This window comes from Vipera ursinii (assembly GCF_947247035.1).
Source record: "Vipera ursinii genome assembly, chromosome: 2".
Taxonomy (NCBI): domain Eukaryota; kingdom Metazoa; phylum Chordata; class Lepidosauria; order Squamata; family Viperidae; genus Vipera; species Vipera ursinii.
This window is the reverse complement of record NC_139513.1, coordinates 206,668,348-206,693,333: the sequence shown is the minus strand read 5'-3', so window position 1 is coordinate 206,693,333 and position 24,986 is coordinate 206,668,348. Positions and strand designations below refer to the sequence as shown.

At 37.8% G+C, this 24,986-nt stretch overlaps 1 protein-coding gene across 2 annotated transcripts in view; it reads right to left on the bottom strand.

Annotated features, from left to right (window-relative positions):
- Positions 1-24,986, bottom strand: part of LOC310633944 (paralemmin-1-like) — a gene marked incomplete at both ends in the record, with an annotated part of 126,985 nt that overhangs the window by 39,336 nt on the left and 62,663 nt on the right. For both annotated transcript variants that reach the window (XM_083351947.1, XM_083351948.1), the window contains one exon: positions 17,645-17,775. In XM_083351947.1, coding sequence (XP_083208073.1) covers positions 17,645-17,775 — 131 coding nt within the window. The remainder of the gene's footprint in view (positions 1-17,644; positions 17,776-24,986) is intronic.

The following is a 24,986-nucleotide window of genomic DNA, read 5'->3' as shown; positions in this document are numbered from 1 at the left end:
AATAAATTGCCCAGAGTTACTTAGGTGAGATAGGCAGGAATAGAAATGTAAAAAAATAAATAAATGTAAAACTGCAACACGTGCAGAATAGACTAAGATGAAAGGGCTACAGCGTCTGTCTATGAAGAAGGATGTTAGGATTTTGCATTTTTAAAAAAATTGAATCAGGTAATCAGAAATGTACAGGTAGCAGACATTTTTAAATTCAAGTATGGAACAAAAACTGCTAACAGATATAAGTGTCACTATGTCAAATACTGTTAGACATCCATTATCCACTAAGCTAAATGGACTACTGAAAGGAAATGCTTACCATATAATGTTATATCACCATATCCCAAGATGATGTCCCCCAAAGGAGTTGGGATCACATATCACAAAATTCATAGCTAGCATTCCTCCATAATGGCTGAGACTGATAGTCTAAACATAGCGTAGAGAGAGCCAAACTGAGATAGATTGAGAAGCTGCCATATGAGGGGTAATGCTAGACAAACTGAGTAATGTCAGGCAATCTGAACTTTTAAAAAAACTTCTGTTCACTTCCATCACTCGACACATTCACTTTCTGTCTGACTTTCTGATCAACAGGGCTATAATATATGTTGTAAAAATTCATATAACCACCAGAGGCCGTAAAACAGCTGAATTCTGAATTACTGTTTTGCTGCCACCTAGTGGTTGTTGGATTGAGTAGTTCAGACACGGCAGCCCTATTATATTACTTGTTCTGTTTTAATCTGCCCTTCCAGCATCTTGTGAGATGAGATTCAGAGGCAGTAAAAGAGCGTCTGCACAGTGATGACACTGAATGTATAGGCTGACAAAGAAGTGGGTAAGGTGAATGGCTGATCTATTCACTTAATGACCTATGAAATAGTCAACTCGGACAGCTAGGACCCTAGTTGTTGGGTAAAGCAGTTACTCAAGCATCTCACGACCAAGATTCTGGTCCTAGTTGTGGTTATTAAGCAAGGACTACTTCCATTAGAGACAATTACATTTTCAAAGCACCCACAAGGTGAATCATATAATTGACCTTGGTTGATTTTGAAAATGCTAAGCAGGGCTGAAGCTAATTAGTACTTGGATGGAGAACTTCAGAAAATGTCAGAGCAGTAATTGCGCTGGGAAGATGAAAAAGCTTCTTGGAAAACAACAGCAAATCATTTCTGTACTGTTCCAAGGAAACAGCATCAACCCTTCCATCAAATTGTAAAAAAACTGAGCTTACCTTTTTATTGGGAAGGTTTAATAGAAAAAAAAATCAAACACACACATGAACATTACCTACATAAAGTTTACATGAATGAAATATTTAAAAAAAACAAATGGAATTCTCCTTAAGAACCATTTGTTAAAAATGAAATAGAATAAGACTTGGAAACCTATGGGTAGTTGACTGAATGCAATGCAGTGCTTGAAATCCTGGAATGCATTAATTCTGAAGTTTTCCTGATTGGAGAAGAGGATACACTACATGTTGAGAGGAAAGAAGAGATATAAATATAACAAAATAAACCCAGTGAAACCAGCAAGACTGAAAGAATGTCACTTTGAAGCAATTCAAAGGAAGCAGCAGCAGAGGGAGTTGGATGCACACACTTACATCGTTTCCATGGTTTACAATAGTACTATGGAGAGGAAGATACACAACTGCCTATTCAGTCAGAGGATCTCAGTGATCTTCAGGGTCCTCCCCCCCTTCCTGAGGTGTGGAGTTCTCTAGCCCATTTTCATGTCCTCATACAGTAACAGACCAAAATGAACTTCTTCCAGATGAATTTTCCAACACCACAAGCCAGATTGTACCAAAATTTTAGCAGGTGCTGTAGAATGCTGTTTCCGATATTACCCAGTCATTCTGAAAGACACCAGGAAATTTATATTGTGAAGATAAGAAAAAATCTTCATAAAGACTTGACTTCTTTTCCTAGTAGTTTTTGCTCAGAATAAGTCAGATGAAAATTTTGGACCTAGCTTCTAGAATCCTTTGACTGGTAGTTGACTTTGATTTATTATCATTAGTGGTTAACGTTCTATGTCAGGATTTACTGACTTAGTGGCCATAACTTTAATAACAAAAATAATATAGGAATATATTGCAACACTAGCCCTTAAGCATTATCTTCATTTAAAAATATAAAACCATTTTAACAGTTCAAAGAATAAAAAAGACACTATATTAACTATGTAATTTGGAGCTGATATTGGAAAAAAATCTATTGATTTGAAGAAGCAGGTAAGATCCTGATTCATATTATTACACATTGGGTATGGCTGAAAATTTATCTTTAATTTTAGCCCAAACATACATGAGTTTTTAAGAGAAGAAACAACTCTCTACTGATCTCCAGATCTGCTTTCTCCAATTAAATTAACAGATACAGATGGATGTAAACCATTAGCCTGTGTTCTGGATTAAAGACTGTTTGTTCATCCATGGTCCATCCTGAAATGGTACCTTAAACTTAAATCGCAACAATTAGAATTGTTATGATTCTAAAGCTTGATCTTGAACTAGGTATCAGTGAGTCTGTTCACTTGGAGTAGATTTCTGACACTTTCTGAGCTCACTTTTGCTTGAGTTCTGACTCTTTGATATTCTTCAGATTCACTGAATCAGCCCCTCTGATTTATAGAAACTAGTATTTCCTAAGTGGTCTCAGCTTTTTTTAAAAAAATCATGTAGCTGCATCCACTTTATCCCAAACTTCTTCCTCAGAGAAAGAGTGTTTCATTCAAGTGAACACAAGTATAGCCTTACTTTTTGATCTCCTGGCTGAAAGGAGGTGAGGGCAGGACGAGGGCCAGGGTGAAACAGACAAATGAAGAAAGATCAGGAGGAAGACAGTGGTAAAACAGACAACATGGAAAACTGAACATTTTGGATCAATACAATCTTCTACAAAGCCTCAAGTACATGTTTCAGCAAATTGTATAATAGTATTAACAACTCTCCAAAACTTGATCAGCAAGCCCCATAAAATGTAGAATAGATTATATTAGGCACACTCACAGGTATGCATGTAGGACAGTCTAGATTACACCTTTTGATTTCTTAATGCTTTGATTTCAAAGTTTGCAACACCTATATACTGTACAACTGCACACTGTGGAGGCAAAACACCACAGAACTCACCGAGTACAGCTCTGATTGTGCTCTGCAAAGCTTAAATAGTGATTAGTCATTTCAACAGTCACCTGAGAATAAATGTGCTGTAACACCTGAGAATAAATTTGATTTACTTGATAATGCACACATGAAATGGGATTTGTGTATGAAAAGAAATATTTGGTATTTGTGCTCCTTTGAACATCTGCTTCAGTTACAGAGGAGGCTGATTGTAAAGGAGAAACATTCTAGAGATTACTATATGCAAAAGCAAATATGCATCCCAGAAAGCGGCGTTAATTAGTGCTTCTGACTGACCTTCAAGTTGGGCAGAGAAATGTAGAGGAAAATGTTAAGAGATAAAAGAGGAAAGAAAAAAGCTACAGCTCTTGCATGTTATCATGTACTGAATAACAACTGCATTCATTACAAACTGGAAAGCTGTAAATGTCATGATTGCAAACTCTACTCTACTCTATTCTTCCTCTCCACATCAAAACTGCCATTTCTCAATTATTGCACTCAATTATTCTCTCTCCCTCTCCCTCTCTCTCTCTACACACACACACACACACACACACACACACATTAATAGATTTCCAACCAGTTTACATTCATCCAGGAAAGGATAGCTAGTTTTGACCACACAGCATGATTGTAACATATAACTCACGCCAGTTAAGAGCAATCTTTGTCCCAACTTTAATACCAGAATAACCTGATGTAGTGTGTGTACTGAAATTATAAATACTAAAACATATCGGCCAATTCAAATACTACCTACCATCCTCCTTTTTCACTTGTAAAACTATGCATAGGAGGATTTACTTGATCATATTATAACAGCTGAATATATCAGCACAGTGTAACAAGTATGTGAAAGAAAAATTAGTAAGGATCTATCATATAGCCAAGTATAGTGTAGTTGGTACAGTAGTCAAGGCACCAGAATAGAAATGAGAGACTGTGAGTTCTAGTCCCACCTTAGGTACGAAGTCAGCTGGGTAACCTTGGACCAATCCCTCTCTCTCAGCTCCAGGAAAAAGGCAATGGCAAACACTACCAAAATCTTGCCAAGAAAACCACAGGATGACCCACATAATCACCAGGAACTAACCTTGACTCAAAGGCACATACGTACACACACACCCAAATTAAAGTTCCATAGTTGGGGAAGACAGAAAGTAATGCAAAAAAAGGACGTTCTGCATGCTATGTAGTGTAGTGTGAACTCAGCCATTTTTGTATTACTGCCTTGAAGTGTTAATACAGATAGTCCTCAACTTACAACAGTTTGCTTAGTGACCATCTGAAGTTACAACGGCACTGAAAAAAGTGACTTATGACCGTGTTTCACATGTAGGACCATTGCAGCATCCCCGTGTTCACATGATCAAAATTCAGACACTTGGCAACCGACTCATATTAATGACTGTAGCAGGGTCCCTGGGTCATGTGATCACCTTTTGCAGCCCTCGGACAAGCAAAGTCAGTGAGGATGCCAGATTCACTTAACAACCTTGTTACTAACTTACCAATTGCAGTGATTCACTTAACAACTGCAGCAAAAAAAGGTTGTAAATTTCACTTGAAAACGGTATTGTTTAGCAACAGAAATGTTGGACTCAATTGTGGTCATTAGTTGAGGACTATCTGTATTCAGTCTCAATAAATGTTTTAGAAGACATGGGCATGCATATGTAGCAACTATCTTTAACACTTTAAAGCAGCCACATCTTTCCCCAGGTTCATGTAACAGCTGCTGTAGAATTCTGGGAATGGATGTGGCTGCTTTAAGATATTGCAACTTGCTGCACCCAACTTGCTATGGCCAACTCACCATGGCCAACTTGTTGCAGGACAACTTGCGAAGGCCAACTCGCCCCAGGAGAATTTAACAATTCAATTTAATTTCTAAAAATAATTTTTAAAAAATATTTTAATTTTTGTCATTCACATTTCACTCTGTCCCTCCTTTTGCATTCTTTTTTTAAAAAATGATTCTACTCCACCATTTCTCTGATATTAGTGTAAGTCTTGTCCCACAGCAAGTTGGCTGAGGTGAGTTGGCTGTGGCGAATTGTCATAGACCAGGGGTGTCAAACTGCCGGCCCACAGGCCAGACGCGTCACGACAAAACCGCGCCCACCCCATTGCCAGCAATGGGGGAAAAGCTTTGATATGTCGCGCGACGTCACGTGATGTCGCGAGTTTGACACCCCTGTCATAGACCCATTTCACACAAACACTCCTTTAACAACCAAACTGATAAACAAGAAAGTTATGAAAAACTAGCGTTAGAGGAACATATAATTTTCAGTCCTACAAATGTCCTTTGAAGTATTGTTGCAGCAGCTGGCTTTTTGATGTCTGTGATAATCCACAAGCAATTATTTACAAGCTGCCACACCTGGAATGGAACAGCCTTCCTAAATTTAGAAAACTATTTTTTACAGCTGCAGAAGGTATCCACTGAGCCTCCCTGAATTCTATTCAGGGTCCACTGCAAGACGCCAGAGAATTCAAGTTCACACATTTACATGCCATTCTGAAATTATTCCTGGGAAGCCAGTTAGTCATTGACTTAAGAGGACAGTTAAGCCAACTATTAACACACTTGAATATCTACCTCACATAATCCGAGGGAAGGAAGAAGATTGGTTGGTGCAATTTTAATCTCAGACTTGATAACATTTAGCAGCCCTAGAGATGGGCTATTACACTCAGATATCTGTTTTGCCACCAGTGAATTTTGAGCCATGAAATCTCAGCACAAGCCAACCAAATAGTTTTCCAATTTTGGAAGAGAGTACTATATGTGGACTAGATAAATTTCTACACACTGGCAGAAATTAAAGAATTAAAAAGTAAGGATAGAAATGTGGTACATTCAAATTTTAAAATGAGCTCGAAGAATGAGCACAAAACAGAATGTATTTATAAGGTAGTGCCTGTAACCTTTCTGATCTTTGCAACTCAAAAAAAAGATCACAATGTTTGTGGAAATGGAACGTGTATCATGCCAAATGAACACATTATCAGAATTGTGCCAAAATGCATGATTACGAGGAATATCTCTTCTTAAAACACAGGAGAAATATTTGTAAAAATGAATGCAAATTCACTTTTCTTTTTAAATATACGCAGTTCTGGAAGCATGTTATACCTCGGTGCTCGACTGCTTCAAAACCTGTGGAATCCAGTATGTAACGCAATTTGATGTGAAAATGTTGTCCCAGTACTCATCGTTTGTTTGGTATTTAACATACTGCAAAAGGAAGTGGGGGACAGCCGCAGAGGGCGGACAGGAAATCGGCCATGCTGGGAAGGTCACTGACATAGGAAAAGGGACAGACAGGAAGACTCTCACAGACAAAACAAAGCATCATGGGATAAGTCACATTGTTTGTTTGGTACTCGGCCTTTTTAGTACTTGTCACGCCTCCTGGAACCAATTAAGGACAAGTACTCAGGTACTACTATATAAGCTTAAAATAAGAAACTTGGTATTTCCACTAGCTTTTGTTAGAATATTACTGTTAGCAATGATCTAATTATGCTATATGGCTACAAAGGGAATCAATAGTTTAATTTTATTAAGTAGACATAGAATACCAGGAATAGTTAGATAGGAAGAAAAGATATATGTACAGTAAAAGAATAGGACTGCCAAACCAAGGTCACCCTAGCTTTTACTGATTGTTTTTTTTAATCTGAAACTTGAATATGGCTTGGACTGATAGCTTCATGCTTGATAGAACTGGATTTGGTAAAAAATAAAATAAAAAGTAGAAATAAATATATCAGCCTGTTTCCAGGCTATTGTTATTATATGTGCATTCATCCTTGCTTACTGTTTTTTTAATCTCCAGATTAATTTGCATAAGAATGTACAAATATTTATTTTTTTAAAAAATATTTCTGTAATATATATGCCACTGAATTCCAAGAAGATTCTGAGCACCTGACCAATAATGTAAAAATAAAACATCAGAAGAAAACCTAAGCTGAAAACCATTATCAACCAGTCTTCTTATTAGAAACATTTTTTTGCATAACAGCTTTAGAACGTTCCATTTCTTTTACATCCTGCCACCTATGCATTTGCAGGAAAGAAGGGAAAAAGAAGTTTCAATAAAAGCTGTCTTCTTTTTTGTATGAGCTACCTATTTATCACTTTAGCACTCACATCTTATTTATTTCTGTTTACTTTAACTCTTTATAGCAAAGGACATGTTTTGAATGCAAGTTCACAACTGTAGGCTGTTGTTTTTTTTTAAGAAGAAAGAAATTTGAATGAAAGCTACAAGCAATTTAAAAAGGTAGGTTAAGTCCCTATTTTTAAAGCTATACCCTTTTTTTCTTGTAAACCCGAGTCAAATTTTATGACACAAAGCGGTCAGCATATTTGCATCTTGATTTTTATGTGAGATGCTAGCTGAATGCTGAATATTATGGAGGAGTAAGAATAATAGTTGGGCTTGATAATCAATGACAATAGATACAGTCCAGCATACTTCTCCGACATGTCATGATGAGCTAGAACCAGGAAGACTAGATTCCGACCACAGCTATAGAAGTTCATTAGATCACTCTTACCTGCTCCGAGGAAAAATAAAGGAGGGAGTAATATGTATGCTGTGATCAGATTTTGGACGGAAGGTGGAATATATGCCGGATGAATAACTTACTTTTGTCCTGAGCATGGCATTCAAAAGGCCCGAAGCATTACACACAGTTCTACCACCAAGACTGCTATGTGCATTTGATCTGCCCCTCAATCTGTTCAATGCAAGGTCAGACTTAGGATTAAATGGCTGTTTGCTTAAACTTACACAGAATTTTGCTTCCTACAACTTTCCCAGCAGTACTGGGTACCCGGTAACTAATTTTTCCAGTGTTTTCTTTTTTGCTGAAATTAATCTAACATTTCAGAGTGTCCCAAGCTATCTGTAAAGATTTGTCCTCGTGAACTTTTTGCAGAGCAAGCCAATTCTATTGGACTTATTAAATTCAGCAGCAATATGAATTTGTTAATGTAGGAGAACAATAAATAAACAAATGGAAACAATGATATCACAGAGACTGTGTGGATTTCCCCTTCCTGGGCATGAATGAGGGTGATTGTTTGTGCTCCCTAGACTCCCCTCTCCCCACGGTTGCTATTTTTGCACAATGCACGTTCTGGAAAAACGATTCTCTACTTTGCCTGAGCAAAGTACCACATAAGGACTCTTCATTCATTTGCACAAATGGTGGGTTCTGTGTAGGCTCTGTGTTTTCTTTATGCATTACATTTTCTGCAGGAGTCTGTGTTCAGCAATAGCCCCACGGTCCTGTTGTACAGCTATGGACACCCTGCGTTATGCATCTCTGTAGGGCTCCATTGTGTTCAGTGTGACCATATTCAAGTCAATGAGACACTTGATCTTTTTTTCCCCACTGGCGTCATCCACGACTAGGGAAGTGGTAAATACTATTTGTACCTAATTACTCAAATGCATAAGATAACTGCACTTTTTTGACACATGTTTAAAGGTCTACAACAACATATTACATTGAAAAGGGGGACTATAGATAAAAGGGGGACTACATAATTAGGGGCTCACTAAGCTAAATGTACAGTATGGTGATAAACGAGGGCTAAACATTCTCCTAATTTTGCCAGTTGCCAGGATTTGTTATCTATCTGGAAAGCTGCAACATATGAACAAATGGTTTGGTCAACAGTAGCTGTACTGTGCATATGAGGAGTTCTCAAAACCGCAGGCTTTCTTGGGTCCAACGATGCAAAAATTGAATAGCAGCTCCCATGTTGAACCACTTTTTGAAAATAAGCTCAAGAGTTGGCATCAAGTCCAGGTAAGCTGCTGAGGCCTTATAATTGAGTTTAAGCACAGTCTTGGTGAACAAAGGGGTTGCCTTTGTTTTGCCCAGTTCAAAAATCAGCTTCAGCCGGAGAAACAGTTAATAAGCAGCATTGATGAAGATTCCTATTCAGTATTATATAGTTTAAGAACTCAAAGAGAACAAGAGCTGTCAAAGTTGTAAAAGAGCTGATCAGGTTTTGTCAGATAATCAGTATGAAATAGTCAAAGCCTTCACTCTAGGGCTTGTCTTCACTCTAGGGCTTGTCTTCTTCAAGTGAACTAGCATTTTTTTTTGTTAAGATTAGATGTTGTCAACCACAAAATTAAATATTGCAAACATGTATTTAAGTAGCAAATAATGCCTTAACCTGCATGACATAGAAACCTGGTCATCTGTAGAAGAGCGAAGGGGAGAGAAGAGTTTATTCCTTACTGTTTCCCTCAAATAAGTAGGAAACTCAATTAGTATCTGCAGAACACAAATCTACCATTGTGATAAATTAATTAAATGGAAATTTAAACAATGTAAGCTTGCGCTTGCGATAGGTCCAACTCTATTAGAAGTCAGAGGTGATTAACACAATTGTTGCAACTTAATCAGAGTAAAATTTGATCAGTTAAAAATATCCCAAACACTTTATATCTGTTCTTTATTGTAAGCATTACAGTAGCAGTTATGACTGTCAGTAGAAGCTTAAATCCTGTTAAATCAATTAAGGTTTTTAATACATATATATTTAATAAAGCTCTTGACTCTGGCAATTCATACAGTTGCAATGGAATGACTCTCCACGTCTAACTAATTCTAAAATGTTTTGGACATAGTTTGTATATCCTCAAATCAGTAATTTTGTACTGTCTGGACATATGAACAGATTCAGTTGTAATTCTCCTCCAATAATTTTTTTTGTAACGTTAACGATATAAATATATGTGAAGTATCTGGGCTGTGTTAAATCCCCCACCTTCAAACAATTATATTATAGGTGGTCCTCATTTAGCAACTACTTGTTCAGCGACTGTTTGAAGTTATAATGGCAACGAACAAGGAGAAATTGTCCAGAAAATACTTGATGTTATGGCTGTCGCAGTGTTCCTGCAATCACATGATTGCAATTCAAGGCACTTGGCAACTGGCCCACAATTATGACAGTCAAAAAGGTCTCACGGTCACGTGATCCCCATTTTCAACCTTTACTGACTTCATTACACTTTCTCCAACAGAAGCAGCTTGACTTTTAACATTTGAATCTATTGCATTGTGCATTGCAAGGAACAACACAGAACAAGAGAGCTTCTTTCAAATCTGCTTTCCATTTGTGATTGGCCATTGGGAGGAAGGCATGAAGTTGTGATACAGATATTTTATTGTATCTCCAAAAGTTTCAAAACTTCTGATATATATGTTATCAAAACCATGGGTACCCAATGGTTGTGTAGCTGTCATTTCAGCTGGAGAAATATTTAATTTGGTTTTTTTATATTGTATTCAAATAATATTAGCTAACTTGTACTTTATGGACAAATATATGGATTAGAATACAACTCCTCTTTGATTTGTATATTTTTTCCCCAATTCTGTAATGTAGTTCCCACATTAAGAATTATATTTCAAAATATTTTTATTGGGGAATATTTGAACTGAACACAGAAATCTGGGATGCAAAAAAAATCAATGAAACTCACATTTCTTTTCATCATATGAACACTTTAAAAGCTGAACGAACCTTAAGCTTTTGAACAGATAATTCTTATCCATGAATTAGAAATACGTTCTGGTGTTAAATCAGGTACAGAGAGCTACTGCCAATTTAGTTACTAAGTAAACATATCTGCCACATTTTATGATAGTGTCACTAACGCTTAATGTTTTATATCTGTATACAACTCCCCATCAGCACTTCGAAGCATAGCAATTCATACTTATGTACTTAAAATGTAAGCCTTTCCAATGCTGTGCATGCAAATAAAATGGAATTTGAACAATTTCCATATTGTAAGAACCTGCAGATTGGACAGCAATCCCAAGAGATATACTGACATTACAGCAAACCCTCCATCGAAAACTAAAGTGCTTAAGGAAAGTTCAATGTATACCATAGCTTTCCTGAATCACCTTACTCTGTATTGCATAAAAAAGCATACATCCATTATACTGAATAGAACTAGATAGGAGGCTTAAATCCAGTGCATACATTAGAATTTGCAGGTCAAAATATTGGCCACTGATCTTTATTTCTATTTTAAGCTGAGCTCTGATGTACATTCTATGAATATCAGATAACTGCCTAAATCAGGCCTGGACAACCCTGCTGAGTTTATTAAGAGTTTTTGGAATTCATTTGTCCTAGGACCTAGGTCATTTAGTGGCTGCATCATCACATAACAATGCTGTTTTGTTTTGGTTTTTTTACATCAAAATGCAATTTAGAGCTGTCAGCCCCTACGTTCACTCAAAACCAAGACTCATTCATATGATTATTAAGTAATTTCTTTCAAGTCCAGATGCACCAAAACAATTGTACTATAATAAAACTCCACTTTTCTATCATATTGCATTGAAGAAAATATTTTAGTAGAAACAATTCATTTTTTACAAAAACAGTTTTTATTAATGCTTTTAATAGTGTGTATAGCAGTATATATTTTAAGTTGAAAGTAAGGCTAAAGAAAAGTAGTAAGTTGAAGAAGAAATAAAAGGACAAAAATGTCACAAAAAACTTTCTCCTGATTGTCTTAACATTGGTTATAAATATGTTTAGATTTTATCCTCTCTCAGGTTCATCATATTTTTCTTCTTTCCATAATCTGTCCTTCCTAATAATCATATCTGAAAGCAGAAGTTCATTCCCTTCTTTTTCCAGCAAAAAATCCAAAAGGAAGAAATAATTCAATTCTTCAGCCATAACTTAGTGCATTGATAAATACAGTCATCATGTATCTAGCAACTGATTATAGGAATCAAGTACTGTATACATTGATCCTTGAGGAATGAAAATACTAGTCTGCCTTCTTACTATATTTAGAGATCATACCGTCCAGTCAATCTTTCCCCAAACGTGGGAGTTAACAACTTGGTTAAAAAAAAAATGCCAAGATTCTCTGAATGATGAATTTAGTCTTTCTTATTCAATTCTTGTCCAATGCAATAAAAATGTCAGCATTCATAAAACACATAGGCTTTGAGCATATATATTACATTATTTGTTTATGTACGTTCTTTGTTCGTAGTAGGACTTTGTCAAGTATCAGTACTGAACCAACTTTATTATTTATATGCCCCAAATATAGAAATGTAAATGCTTGGTGTTTCAAAGGGCTCTCTGTCTAGACCAGGGGTAGGCAACCTTGGCTCTTTTATGACTCATGGACTTCAACTCCCAGAATTCCTGAGCCAACATGGCTCAGCTTGGAAACCTCTCCCTTTTCCCTCAGCATGGCTGGCTCAGGAATTCTGGGAGTTGAAGTCCACGAATCATAAAAGAGCCAAGGTTGCCTACCCCTGGTCTAGATTTAACAGCTTCATAGGGAAAGTCTTCTTCTGATAATATACATTATTTGATTTCCAAAGAATCATCCTGGATGCTTGCTTCATGCCCTAACCCTATACTCTCTTTCAGTCCCATTATCTGTATATTTTAGTATGCCTCCAATAATATCTTGATTAAAAAACCAAAACTCTAGTTTTATTAACTGAACTTTTCTTGTCCAGTTCATGTTCTACAATCTTTCAGAGGAATTTCACAACTCTTCTAATAATACTGTTATTTGCTTTTCTTGCCAAGTCTGGAATATTTTCCATTCGCTCTATAGCATTATTCCAGGGGAATTCTGTGTGGAAAGAATAGCCAGCATTGGCACTGGCATTTCTCCCCTACAGAGTCTCTGGAACAATCCTGTGTTGTGTTATAGCACATCTTAAGAAGGTATTCTAAGGAAAAGCAAGATGGGAGCCCAGTGTATCCCTTCCAAGACCTGCTGTACTACCTCATCTTGGTGGGGTGGAGGTATTCAGGGGAATAATGAGCAAAGAACATACTCCAAGTAGTGTTATCCAAGACATGAGGGTCATTCTAGCTGCCCGGTTAAAATAATTAGGCACCTATATTGAGCAGCAGCAATATTGGGAGATTCTGGAGGCAGATGATCACTTCAGTAATAATGCAAAAAGCATCAAATAATACTGTGCAGGAGAAGTCTATGGAGATTCTCAACCATCCTATTTCCTTTAGCTCCTTATGACCATAACTTTGTATCTTATGATATACAGTATGTTGCTTTTATTAGTATCCTATTATGATTTATGTTGATTGCTTATTTAGTATCTTATGACTATCACTGAATGTTGTATTTTATGATTTGTGATTATTGTATTTTATGATTATGATTTATCGCTTGTTGCTTGTATGTACACTGAGGGCTTATGCACCAAAGACAAATTCTTTGTGTGTCCAATAACACTTGGCCAATCAAGAATTTTATTCTATCCAGGTCATGGTTGTCTGACAGATGATTTTTCCAAAGAAACTGGACTTTCTTTTTTTTTCTTTGAAAACGTTTTGCTTTTTGTCCAAGAAGATTCTTCAATTCTAATTGAAGTTAGAAAATAAAAGAAAAACAAGTTCAGTTGCTTTTTGGAAAACAAACCTTTGGCACTGTGCAGGAGAAGGTAACAGTAAACCATTCCTGTACATTTTCCAAGAAAATCACATGGAAAGAAAATATAAAATTATTGATAATATATTGCTGAATGACAGGACCCTCAAGTTGGATCACACTCTACATGCTATTGATGAAGAGCTGAGGATCTTTTATAGTAGTAATGATAGTTATGATGTGCCTAGATTAAAGCTTTGGGACATCTAGTTGCTCACATTGACATGTAGGAAAAGAAAATCAGAAGCTGCAAAGACAGAATTACAGTAGGAATGTGAAACGTAAGAAGCATGACCACGGTTTATTCCGGTTTGTTGTCATGATGAGTTGGGCGAAAGAAATCGGGGCTCTGGTTTCCTAGCCTGATTTTGCTCTGTCTGGACTCTGGAGAGTTGCCCTGGAGAGGCAACGAAGAGGAAGGGAAGCCTTGGAAGCTTGGAGCTGATGGCGGTCAGCCCAACTGAACCGAGGAACCTCTTCAAACAGATGGAAGAAAGGCCGCCTATAAATGCTCAGGCAGCCCAAGTCATAGACAACAGGGAAAAAAGTGAAGAGTCCCGGCATGCCGCCAAACAGCTGATTGTCAGCAATGTGCTATGATCTGGGTGAGATTGTTTCTTATTTCTCTTCCCTGTGGACTTAGAAATAAAAATACCCTAATTGGATAAATTTCCAAAGCAGAGACCCCAGGAAGACTTGGGAAGAAAGGAATCAAAAGCGGCGAAAAATTTTAAATGGGGGAATGAGATTAAGGAATACAAAAGAATATATAAACATGAAATTGGGACTAATTTAAAGAAAATTTGGCTAACCTTTATGACGTGGAATTTTTTTTAAAAATTATTTTCTGTGAGAAATCATTTTAAAAAGAACTTTTTTAAACCTGGATATAGACAATACAGTAAATAAGGACATCTAATGGTGAGAGGAGATACTACAATAACACCAAAAGTATTGGAGAAGTTGCTGACCTTGAATTAACACCTGCTGTAAACAAAAAGAACTTTATGTGACTCTATGCTAGAAAAGATTTTCTACAATCATATCTTTTGACCCTGGATATAACCATAATAGAAACTATTTGGAAATAGAGGGCTTTTTATATCTTTGAACTAACTGGAACATTTGGATTAGCCTAGAGCAGGGGTGTCAAACTTAATTTCATTGAGGGCTGCATCAGCATTGCAGTTGCCCTCAAGGGGCCGGGTGGGCATGGCCTACTGGGTGGGCGTGGCTAGAGTGCGTATGGCCTACTGGGTGGGTGTGGCCAGCTCTACATCGTTCACATCAAGGGTGCCTATGGGGGCCTGGGCAGGAGTGGGACAGATCTGAGGGTCTCTGGCAGAAGAAGGGTCTCTGGGCCAGGGCCAAGGCAGTGGGGGCCGTTCCCTCACTGTTTCCAGGATGGCTTTGCGGGCCACATGAAAACACTTCACAGGCCGCATCCAGCCCCCGGGCCTTGTGTTTGACATGTCTGGCCTAAAGCAATTGGCTTGTTTCACAGTTGGATTATAGCCTAAGGCAGTTGGCTTTTTTTTCTTTTTCCTTTTGTCTTTGTGGATTTATAAAACCTGCTCAATTGAAAAATGAGTGCACCAAATCTCACTAAAATCACAAAAAACCCTCTTCTGCACCCTCTTCTGGAACATCTAGCCCAGCAAGTCAGGGATCTGTTGAAACAATGTTACAATGAGAAAAAAAATAATTTTCAAAAAGAGATGCAAGCCACACTACAGCTAATCCAAGAAACAATGCAGAAAAATCAGGAAGAGACAAAAAAATAACTTATATAGGCTAAATGAGCAAATGCTTGATATAAAGACACAATTTGATGCCCATCAACAAATGATTGCCAGAAATGAACAAAGAATTCAGAAAGTGGAAGATAAATCAGAAGAAACGGATTAAAAAAATGGAGGCATTAATAGAAGAAAATGGAAGGCTAGAACAAGCAAATCAAAGCTTAGAAGGAACAGTTGCAGCCTTGGAAATGGAGAAAGTTGTACACTATCTAAAATTCCAGAATATACTTGAAGATAAGGAGGAAGATATAGCAGAAGTGATTATCAATCTACTGGCGGAGGCTCTAAAAACAGATAGAGTGGAGATATAAATGGAAATTGATGACACATTTCAAATGAATTCAAAGTATGTGAGGAAATACAAATTGCCTAGAGAAGTTCATGTAAGATTTGTAAAGGAAACAATAAGTGATGAGATACTGAGAAGAGTTAGGGATGACCCATTACAAAACAAAAACAAAGAAATTATGGTGTTGAAGCAGATTCCTAAGAGAATAAGGGACACCCGAAAACAATATTATTTTTTTTACTACAAAGTTAATTGGAAAAAATGTAAACTTTAGATGGTTACTGCCAGAAGGGATCCTGCCTGTCTGTCTGTCTGTCTGTCTGTCTGTCTGTCTGTCTATCTATCTATCTATCTATCTATCTATCTATCTATCTATCTATCTATCTATCTATCATTTATTTAACCCCTATGTGTCGATTCACTCTTGGCCAATAAAGAATCCTAATCCTAATCCATTTACTTAATATTTGTGAAGAGTTTGTTTTAACTAGAAATAAAACAATACGTATTTAGTTCATAAAGAGTGGCAGCACTTGGTTGATCTCAACTAAGGCTAGGAAGGTTTGTATTTGATTAATATTTGAATTAATAAATTAGTATTTGAAGTCTATAATGCCTAGAAAAATAGAAATATAGAGAAGAAGTAGCAAGATGGATGGTATTAATTAAGTGGCAATGGGGCACCACCAAAAACCTGAAAGATCTGGTTGGAGAAAGCTTATTATGGACAAAAACTATGTATATGGTTTCTCAGAGTAGACATCAACCATATGGCACATAATTAATCAATCAATTTATATTTGGAACAGGAGCCATTTAAAAAATCCCAAAGCTCCAAACTACACTGATAAGATTAAGAAATAACTTTAGAAGAAAACAGTGGCAAATTACTTTTATCTTGTCATCAAGATAAATTATGTTCACATAATTAACAGTGATTGATGTCAACTCATGAGAGATTTCATCTTAGTTCACTTCTGCAGTTTATACCTTCTTTAATGCAGAGATGAAAAGTTGACATGACTTGGTTCTAGATCATGTAGCATTACATTAATGCTCTGTTCAGACTGCTGTTATTTTGCCACGCCTGGATATTTTCTTAAAAAGGGATTCATACAATGAATGATATGGAGATACAATTTCTGAACATGCTCATAAATATCAATACACCTGTCAAAGCTTGGATCAACACCCAGTGAGAAAAGTGTTCACTTAACAGTCATAAAAGAGCAGCTCGGATAAAGTAAGGTGATGATGCACTAACAACTTTATACAATTTCTTTCCAATATTCTACTGGGTTATAATAAAAACAGAAATGAATCTGATTCCAGTGCTCCTTTTTTCATTTTCATTGCAAGCCTGTAAAAATATCTTCAAATGTAAATCCTTCTGATTTTACTTTCAAGCAATATATATTTGTAGCCTTAGGCCTTTTCAAACTCCAGACACAATTCCTATTTTATATCAGATACGAGTTACCGGTATTTACGTATTTTCTTCTTGATCTTCAGCTACTGAAAGAGCTTTTCTCCAACAAACAGAGTACTGACAATTCATACAAGTTCAGCAGCATGCACTATTTTTCAAGATGTCCTGCATTTCAAGAGCTGTAGTGAGCTGCAATTCAGCAACTCCTGAATTGCAGGTTTTAAATGTCATTAATAAAAGTGATATCATATTTACTCTTTACTCATCCCCCAAAGAAAATAATTTGTTTATTCACAGACAATGTCACTAACTCACTAACCTGAACTTTGTTTTTTAATCTCCAAGAATTTTTGCTTCTACATCACACTGTTTTGTTTTTCATTGCACTGACAGTATAGTTACAAGAGGGCAAATATATATATAAAAATGGCCTCACTCATTTATCTAAGGTAAAAATAATAATAATAAAAGATGTGGACCTACCTATGGATGTTGCCTTCAAGGATTTTCACTTTTAGCTCATCTTCTTCTGACTGTCTCCTCCTGGCTTCTTCCTCGGCTGGAGAACTTACAGGAATTCCCTGCATCAGCCATTTTTCTCTTAGAGCTTTTGACTAGGTGAGAGATAAGAGAGGAAAGAAAGAAAGAAAGAAAGAAAGAAAGAAAGAAAGAAAGAAAGAAAGAAAGAAAGAAAGAAAGAAAGAAAGAAAGAAAGAAAGAACATGAGATATTAGAAGTGACATTAGAAGAATTCTGCTCCTAAATATTTGATAACCCTTCTTAAAGCTACCGGTTAGTGCTTTCAGCATTAGACTAATTCATGACTCTCTTGAGGTACTAATCTAGATCCCTGTTCAGCCAAGGTGTCACATCTAATTTATGAACAAAAGGATTGTTGATTTTATATCTGGAAATCATTTTAATTTGCAACAGTAAAAAGACAAACAGATAAGGACAGAAATTCTGAACTAAGTTGAAGACTTTTAGAGGGGAAGAGAAAGAATTACATTAAAAGAGAACAAATACCTCATCCATCTATGAAGTAGCTTTTAAACCAGTAAACTACTAGCATGACTAGATACAAATGAAACATATGCATGATACTGTGTACAAAAAATATGCCTGAAAAGGATACAATTAATGGAAAGTACTCCAAAGAGGTAAGTGCAATTACTGACAAACAGTGCATACTGGCAATCTACTGGCACAATTTTAAGTGTAAATGTTTCTTTACAAAAACTTATGCCATCCATTCCAATGGTTCTGTCTAGCTTACAAAAATACATATACTGTACATATTCAAATTTCTAAAATAATTTTAAAAATGTAAAACTAGTGTTAAACTAAATAGATTTATCTATCCAATGTTTTATGAAATTCTTTCTGGCTACTCTCCATACATGAAAGATCCATGCTCGGTTAGATTCCAACTACTGAAAGAACATAGGTGACCTTAATCTGCAGACTTGTTAACGTATCTATGGATTTTGACCCAAGGTACAAAAATCATGAGACAAGCCCAAATCATGTGAAATAATGGTTTATATTTCCAGCAACAAAGCAGTCATGACCGACTTCTCTTTGATATTGTGAGGTATTCAGCACCCAAGAAATAACTGATTCAATTGCACTATCTACTTATTAGAGAGCCAGTTTAACATAGTTGTTAAGGTATCAGGCTACTATCTGGGGAAACATGAGTTCTAGTTGCATCTCAGGCATAAAGCCAGCAGCGTGACTTTGAGCCATACAGTTTCTCTCAGCCCTAGGAAAGAGGCAATTGTTCGGAAATCCTGCCAAGAAAACTGCAGGAAATCAGTCCTGCTCAATCAAAACTGCTCAAAGGAACAAAACAAAAAAAAAACTGCCCTAGGTATTAAGTTTTAACAAACAAATCTAAATTCAGAGTTTTTGAAACAACCCGTTACTAATTTGCAAGAACAGCATAGTCGAACTTGTTATTCATTTGCAACTTTTTATTTAATAACAGATTTGCACTCCTATTCTAACTTTGCTTTTTCTGTACAAGAAATATACATTTCTCTTCTACAGATTTTCTTCATAATATCTTACAGGTAACTCTTAAAAGCAAATGTGTTTGTTATATTTTCCCACACGAAATCACAAGACAAATATTTAGTGGGAGCTATGTCATTAAATATCTAGCAACACAATACACACAAGTAGGCCAATGAAAATTATCCTATCTTTCTCAGAGGCTGGAGATGTATTGGGATTGATCACACCTGATTAACAATGCACATTAATTGTGAGAAAGCCTTTGGAGAAGGAGTGTGGGCTGGTGGGAACTTTCGCCTCCCTTAAGCTGGGCTGGCTTTGGAAATGAGAGCGGAAGGCCCAGGCCTGGTTTAGTTAAACAGATGCTGGCACAACCACGGCCTGCAACTTCCGCAAAGCCAGCTCCGGTTCACTGGGCTTCTGTCTAGGCGGTTTTCTCAAGTGATGTGGGTTCTCCTAGGGATCAGAGTCATCTGCTAACGATTTTAATAAAGCTAAGAAAGGAGGAAGAGGCAGATAATATTAAATAATAATATTAAGAGAAGAATAGGTCTAGAGCACAGTTATCTTGCATTGAGTTAAATTGTCCCGCGGAGAGTTGTCCCTTGGTGAATTGTCCTGTGTTGAGTAGGTTACAGTGAATTGCCCTAGACCAGGGGTAGGCAACCTCGGCTCTTTTATGACTCATGGACTTCAACTCCCAGAATTCCTGAGTCAGCTGACTCAGGAATTCTGGGAGTTGAAGTCCATGAGTCATAAAAGAGCCGAGGTTGCCTACCCCTGCCCTAGACCCTTTGAGCTCAGAATAGAAGACCTGAGACTTTGTGGGGTCCTGTTTGATACTTTTCTCCCATTTTGATGAGCAACTATTAATAAACCCTCTCTGAAAACATTTTTCAAGCTGGCTATGGATGAACTTAATTGTCAGAACCACATTTACTTTGCTTGCCAATTAGCACCTAATGCAGATTTTACATAAATGCTTTACTGAAGTCAAGATGCATATGTTTTTATTTTATTTCTACAATCTATAAAGAACTTGCCGATAAAAAACAAAATTATTAGAAGTCTGGCAAGATTTGTTGTCAACAAATCCACATTGACTTTGGTAATTATTTCCAAGATTTGGAATGATCTCCAAGATTTTTACAGCACCATTTCACTATTATTTGCTCTAGAATCTTCCAAGAAGTTCATATCAGATTGAGAAGTCAGTGTGCTGGATAGATAGATAATCCTTCAGCACCAGAAGCTTTCAAGAAGAGACTGGACTGCCATCTGTCAGAAATGAAGTAGGGTCTCCTGCTTGGGCGGGGGTTGGACTAGATGACCTACAAGGTCCCTTTCCAACTGTTTTTGTTGTTAGCTGCGAAGTTGTGTCCGACCCATTGCGACCCTATGGACAACGTTCCTCCAGGCCTTCCTGTCCTCTACCATCTTCTGGAGTCCATTTAAGCTCACGCCTCCTGCTTCAGTGACTCCATCCATCCACCTCATTCTCTGTCATCCCCTTCTTCTATTGCCCTCAATCTTTCCCAGCATTAGGCTCTTCTCCAGTGAGTCCTTCCTTCTCATTAGGTGGCCAAAATATTTGAGTTTTAGCTTCAGGATCTGGCCTTCTAAAGAGCAGTCAGGGTTGATCTCCTCTAGGACTGACCGGTTTGATCGTCTTGCAGTCCAAGGGACTCGCAGGAGTCTTCTCCAGCACCATAGTTCAAGGGCCTCAATTCTTTGGCGCTCAGCCTTTCTTATGGTCCAAATTTCACTGCCATACATTGCAACTGGGAAGACCATAGCCTTGACTATACGCACTTTTGTTGACAGGGTGATGTCTCTGCTTTTTAGTGTGCTGTCTAGATTTGCCATGGCTTTCCTCCCGAGAAGCAAGCATCTGTTATTAACAGTCTGTTCCAACTGTTACTCAGTAAAAAAGTTGGCTTGTCGTGGAGCTGACATTCAACTCAGTGCCTGTGTTCCCACAGCATGTTCACCTGTCTCTTCGGTATGAACCTGAAGATGAAGTTCATTTTTCCTATAAGTTTCAACTCACTGAAAGTAAAGTTTCCAATCACAAGCTTCAGTTCTGGCTCTTTTAACCTGCCTTTCACAAAGTCCTGGTGGATTTTTTTCATTGGAAGAAGAATATCGAACCCCCCCCACCCCGCAAAAAAGGAGTTCATTAACTGCTAGTATTTTCAGGTTTGTGATACTTACTTTCTTTTCTGATCTGGCCCCCTCTCCATTTTCTAGGTGCACTTTATTGTTTGTTTATCTCAGTTTATCTCTTCACCAGAAAGGCCAGTTCAAATTACTTACAGTATTGGAAAGCAAATCTTAACGACAGAATGTGAAAAACATTCCTCATTGGAAAAGTGGTGCTAACAACTAAGGCACAAAGCAGTTTTCTGCTGGAGTATATCTCCAAGCATAGCTAATTTAAAATGTTTTTGTTATTGTCAATGTGTGAAATTAGGCATTTTATCGAATGCCAAGGAAATCTATAGAATGCCAAAAATGGGACGTCCAGGTACGAAGCGCTTAATATTTCACACATTTCCGTTCTATGCAATGCCAAAAGGCAAACTGGCAAAGTATAAAATAGCCCCACTAAAACGCCATTCTAGACTTCCTCGTTGCAACAGGCAGGTCAATGCTGGTGTTTACCTTTTTCTTTTCAATAAGGAAGTTCAGTAACTTACATTGCATTTCTTCTTTCATTTTCATATACATCTTTTCAATAAAGGGTTAGAGTTAGGGTTACGCTAATCCTAACCCTAACCGTAACCCTTTTCATGACTCTCTTTTTAAACTTTGCCTGAACAGTTCTTGTCATTCTGCATAATCCCTAGGTCACAGGTCTGCAACCTGCGGCTCCCAGTCCTCTGCCATGTGCGGTCCCAAAAAAAGAAAAAAAGTGGGACTAAAAAAGTTCAACCAATCAATTCAAATATGCAGGGTAGGTGCATATCTCGCCTTGGCTCCACTCTTCAGCCAAACCCTGTTCTGCGCATGCGCGCATGTACGCACATGCGCACACATTTTTTGCGGCTCCCAGTTTTTCCTTTTGTGAGGGAACCGGTTCCGAGTGGCTCTTTCACTGTTTCAGGTTGCTGACCCCTGCCCTAGGTATTAGAATGCCTAGAGCAGACATGTCAAACACAAGGCCTGGGGGCCGGATGCGGCCCGTGAAGTGGTTTCATGTGGCCCATGAAGCCATCCTGGAAACAGTGAGGGAACGGCCCCTGCTGCCTTGGCCCTGGCCCAGAGACCCTCCTTCTGCCAGAGACCCCCAGATCTGTCCCACTCCTGCCCAGGCCCCCATAGGCACCCTTGATGCAAATGATGTAGAGCTGGCCACGCCCACCCAGTAGGCCACGCCCACCCTGGCCATACCCACCCGGCCCCCTGAGGGCAACCGCAATGCTGATGCGGCCCTCAATGAAATTGAGTTTGACACCCCTGGCCTAGCGAAAAGATATAGCGTATTAAAATAATACAGATATTTCATACTTTGCCTAAAAAGTCACACATTCTATAGATTTCCTAGGCATTCTATACAATGCCAGATTTTTACACATTGCTGGTAACATTTTAAAAAGCAAGTTTTATTTGCCAGTATTTATAATGCATACTCTAGGGGTCTACTGTCAGAGTTTTAACAACAAATATATTTAAATATATACAGTATTTGTTGCATTTATAACCCAGCTTTTCTGAAGGCCACCTGCTCTCTACCTCTATCCTATTTTATTCTCGTAAGAACTGTCACTCACGAGGTTCAGAACATGGCTTTCTCAGGCCTAGTTTAATACTCTGAGCACACCACCACATTATCCAGCACGACGGAAATCCATTAGGAAATGAAATCCCACAAGGAAACAAATGGTTCTATGCAAACAAGTGTGCAAGACTTCAAATATGGAAAACAGGCTCTCTAAATTTCACTTTAGCTGAACAATAATGAATGGCAAGGCAGTTTCCACTATAGAAAGAGCATTTTTGGATTCATGCTACTGTTATCTAAAGAGGTGTTAACAAACTGTATCAGCCGTGATGGTGGCTGCTTAAGGATTCCTGCAATGAAACAAAATCCAATTCGCCAAGGAATGAGTTTTGGTACTGGGTTTCCATCCAGATCTACCCACCAGCTGCTGTTGTTTACAGAATATCTAGCAGAAACAAAGCTAGGAAGTTAATTGGCTGTGGCTTCTCCTGGCAAAAACAAGGCCACAAGGAGCAGGCCTAGCTATTATAATCTCCTTGGTACCAGAAAATGACTACATGGCCTAACTCCCAGGAGGAAGCAGCAACAGATAATTTATCTGGAGGTAGACATGGCATAGGCAGATACTAGGATTTGGATTTAAGTTCTCCACCTCTTCAAATGTTGTTGCCCAGAGACAAATTAAGTTGCAATGCAACCTTTTTTTTAGGATTTTTTAACAGGAGAGTTAATGACGAAAAGCAGGAAGGGAAAACACACATTTTTCCTCTTTTCATCTGCTAGACAGCTTGTTGTTCCCTGTAGATAACATTGACTGGGAGAAGCAAACGCTGTTTTAAATCTGGGCTCAGAAACGTTTCTCTTTTATCTGCAAAGGTGAGCCAGTACAGGAGGAAGGACAGGAGGAAGAGGGCACAACGGAAGGAATGGTTACGTGGAGCCTTGAGAAAAGATGAGGAAGGAGGAAATGACAGTATTTGTCCAGGATCGGAAGGGCTGCCCCAAGCGAGATCAGCCTAGAGCAGGGGTAGGCAACCTTGGCTCTTTTATGACCCGTGGACTTCAACCCCCAGAATTCCTGAGCAGGCATGGCTGGGTCAGGAATTTGAGGAGTTGAAGTCCATGAGTCATAAAAGGTTGCCTTCCCGTGGTATAGACCATCCATCCTAAAGTATAGGATATAAATTAACTATTTACAGATAATCCTTGACTTACAAGCATTCGTCTAGCAACTGTTTGAAGTTTCAATGGCACTAAAAAAAGTAAGTTATAATGGGCCCTTGCACTTATGATTATCGCAGCATATCCACAATCATGTGATCAAAATTTAGGCACTTGGCAATCAGCGTTTTTTTTTAACAATGGTTGCCGTGTCCCCAGATCACGTGGCTGCCATTTGCGACCTTTTCAACTGGCTTCTGACAAGCAAAGTCAATGAGGAAAAGTGGATTCGTTTAATGACTGCTCGATTCATTTAACAACTGCAGTGATTTTTTTAACAAACTGTGGCCAAAAAAAGGATGTAAAATTGGATGTGACTCATTTGGCAATCACCTTGCTCAGCAATGGAAATTTTGGACTCAGTTGTCTTCATGAGGTGAGGATTACCTGCAAATTCTGCCTGAATGTTGGAAAACAAGACAAAACTTACCTTACAGATAGAAATCTGGTAGCGCAATACATTCCTGAGGGTTAAGTTGCTTTACTCTGAGATGCTTTAAAATGGGGTTCCTACATTGAGGAGGAAATCAGACTGCCTGAATGGCTTCTTCTAAATTTATTATGCTATGTACTTGTATGAGGCTGAATTCCTATGTAGCCTAGTTTTCACTATTGTACTTGGTGACAGCCAGGCTGTGTAAGATATACAGGAAGATTTGTACAGGAGAAGCATCAAATAATCCTGAAACAAGATATACAGGAAGATTTGTACAGGAGAAGCATCAAATAATCCTGAAACAGAATTTCTAGCTGGGAAATCTAGAGTTTTTGAGAAAATGAGCTGTCTCACTAATAATTTGTAAAAATATTCAAAAACAAACCTTGTAAACCCATTGAAAAACAAACTTCTTCCTCTACATT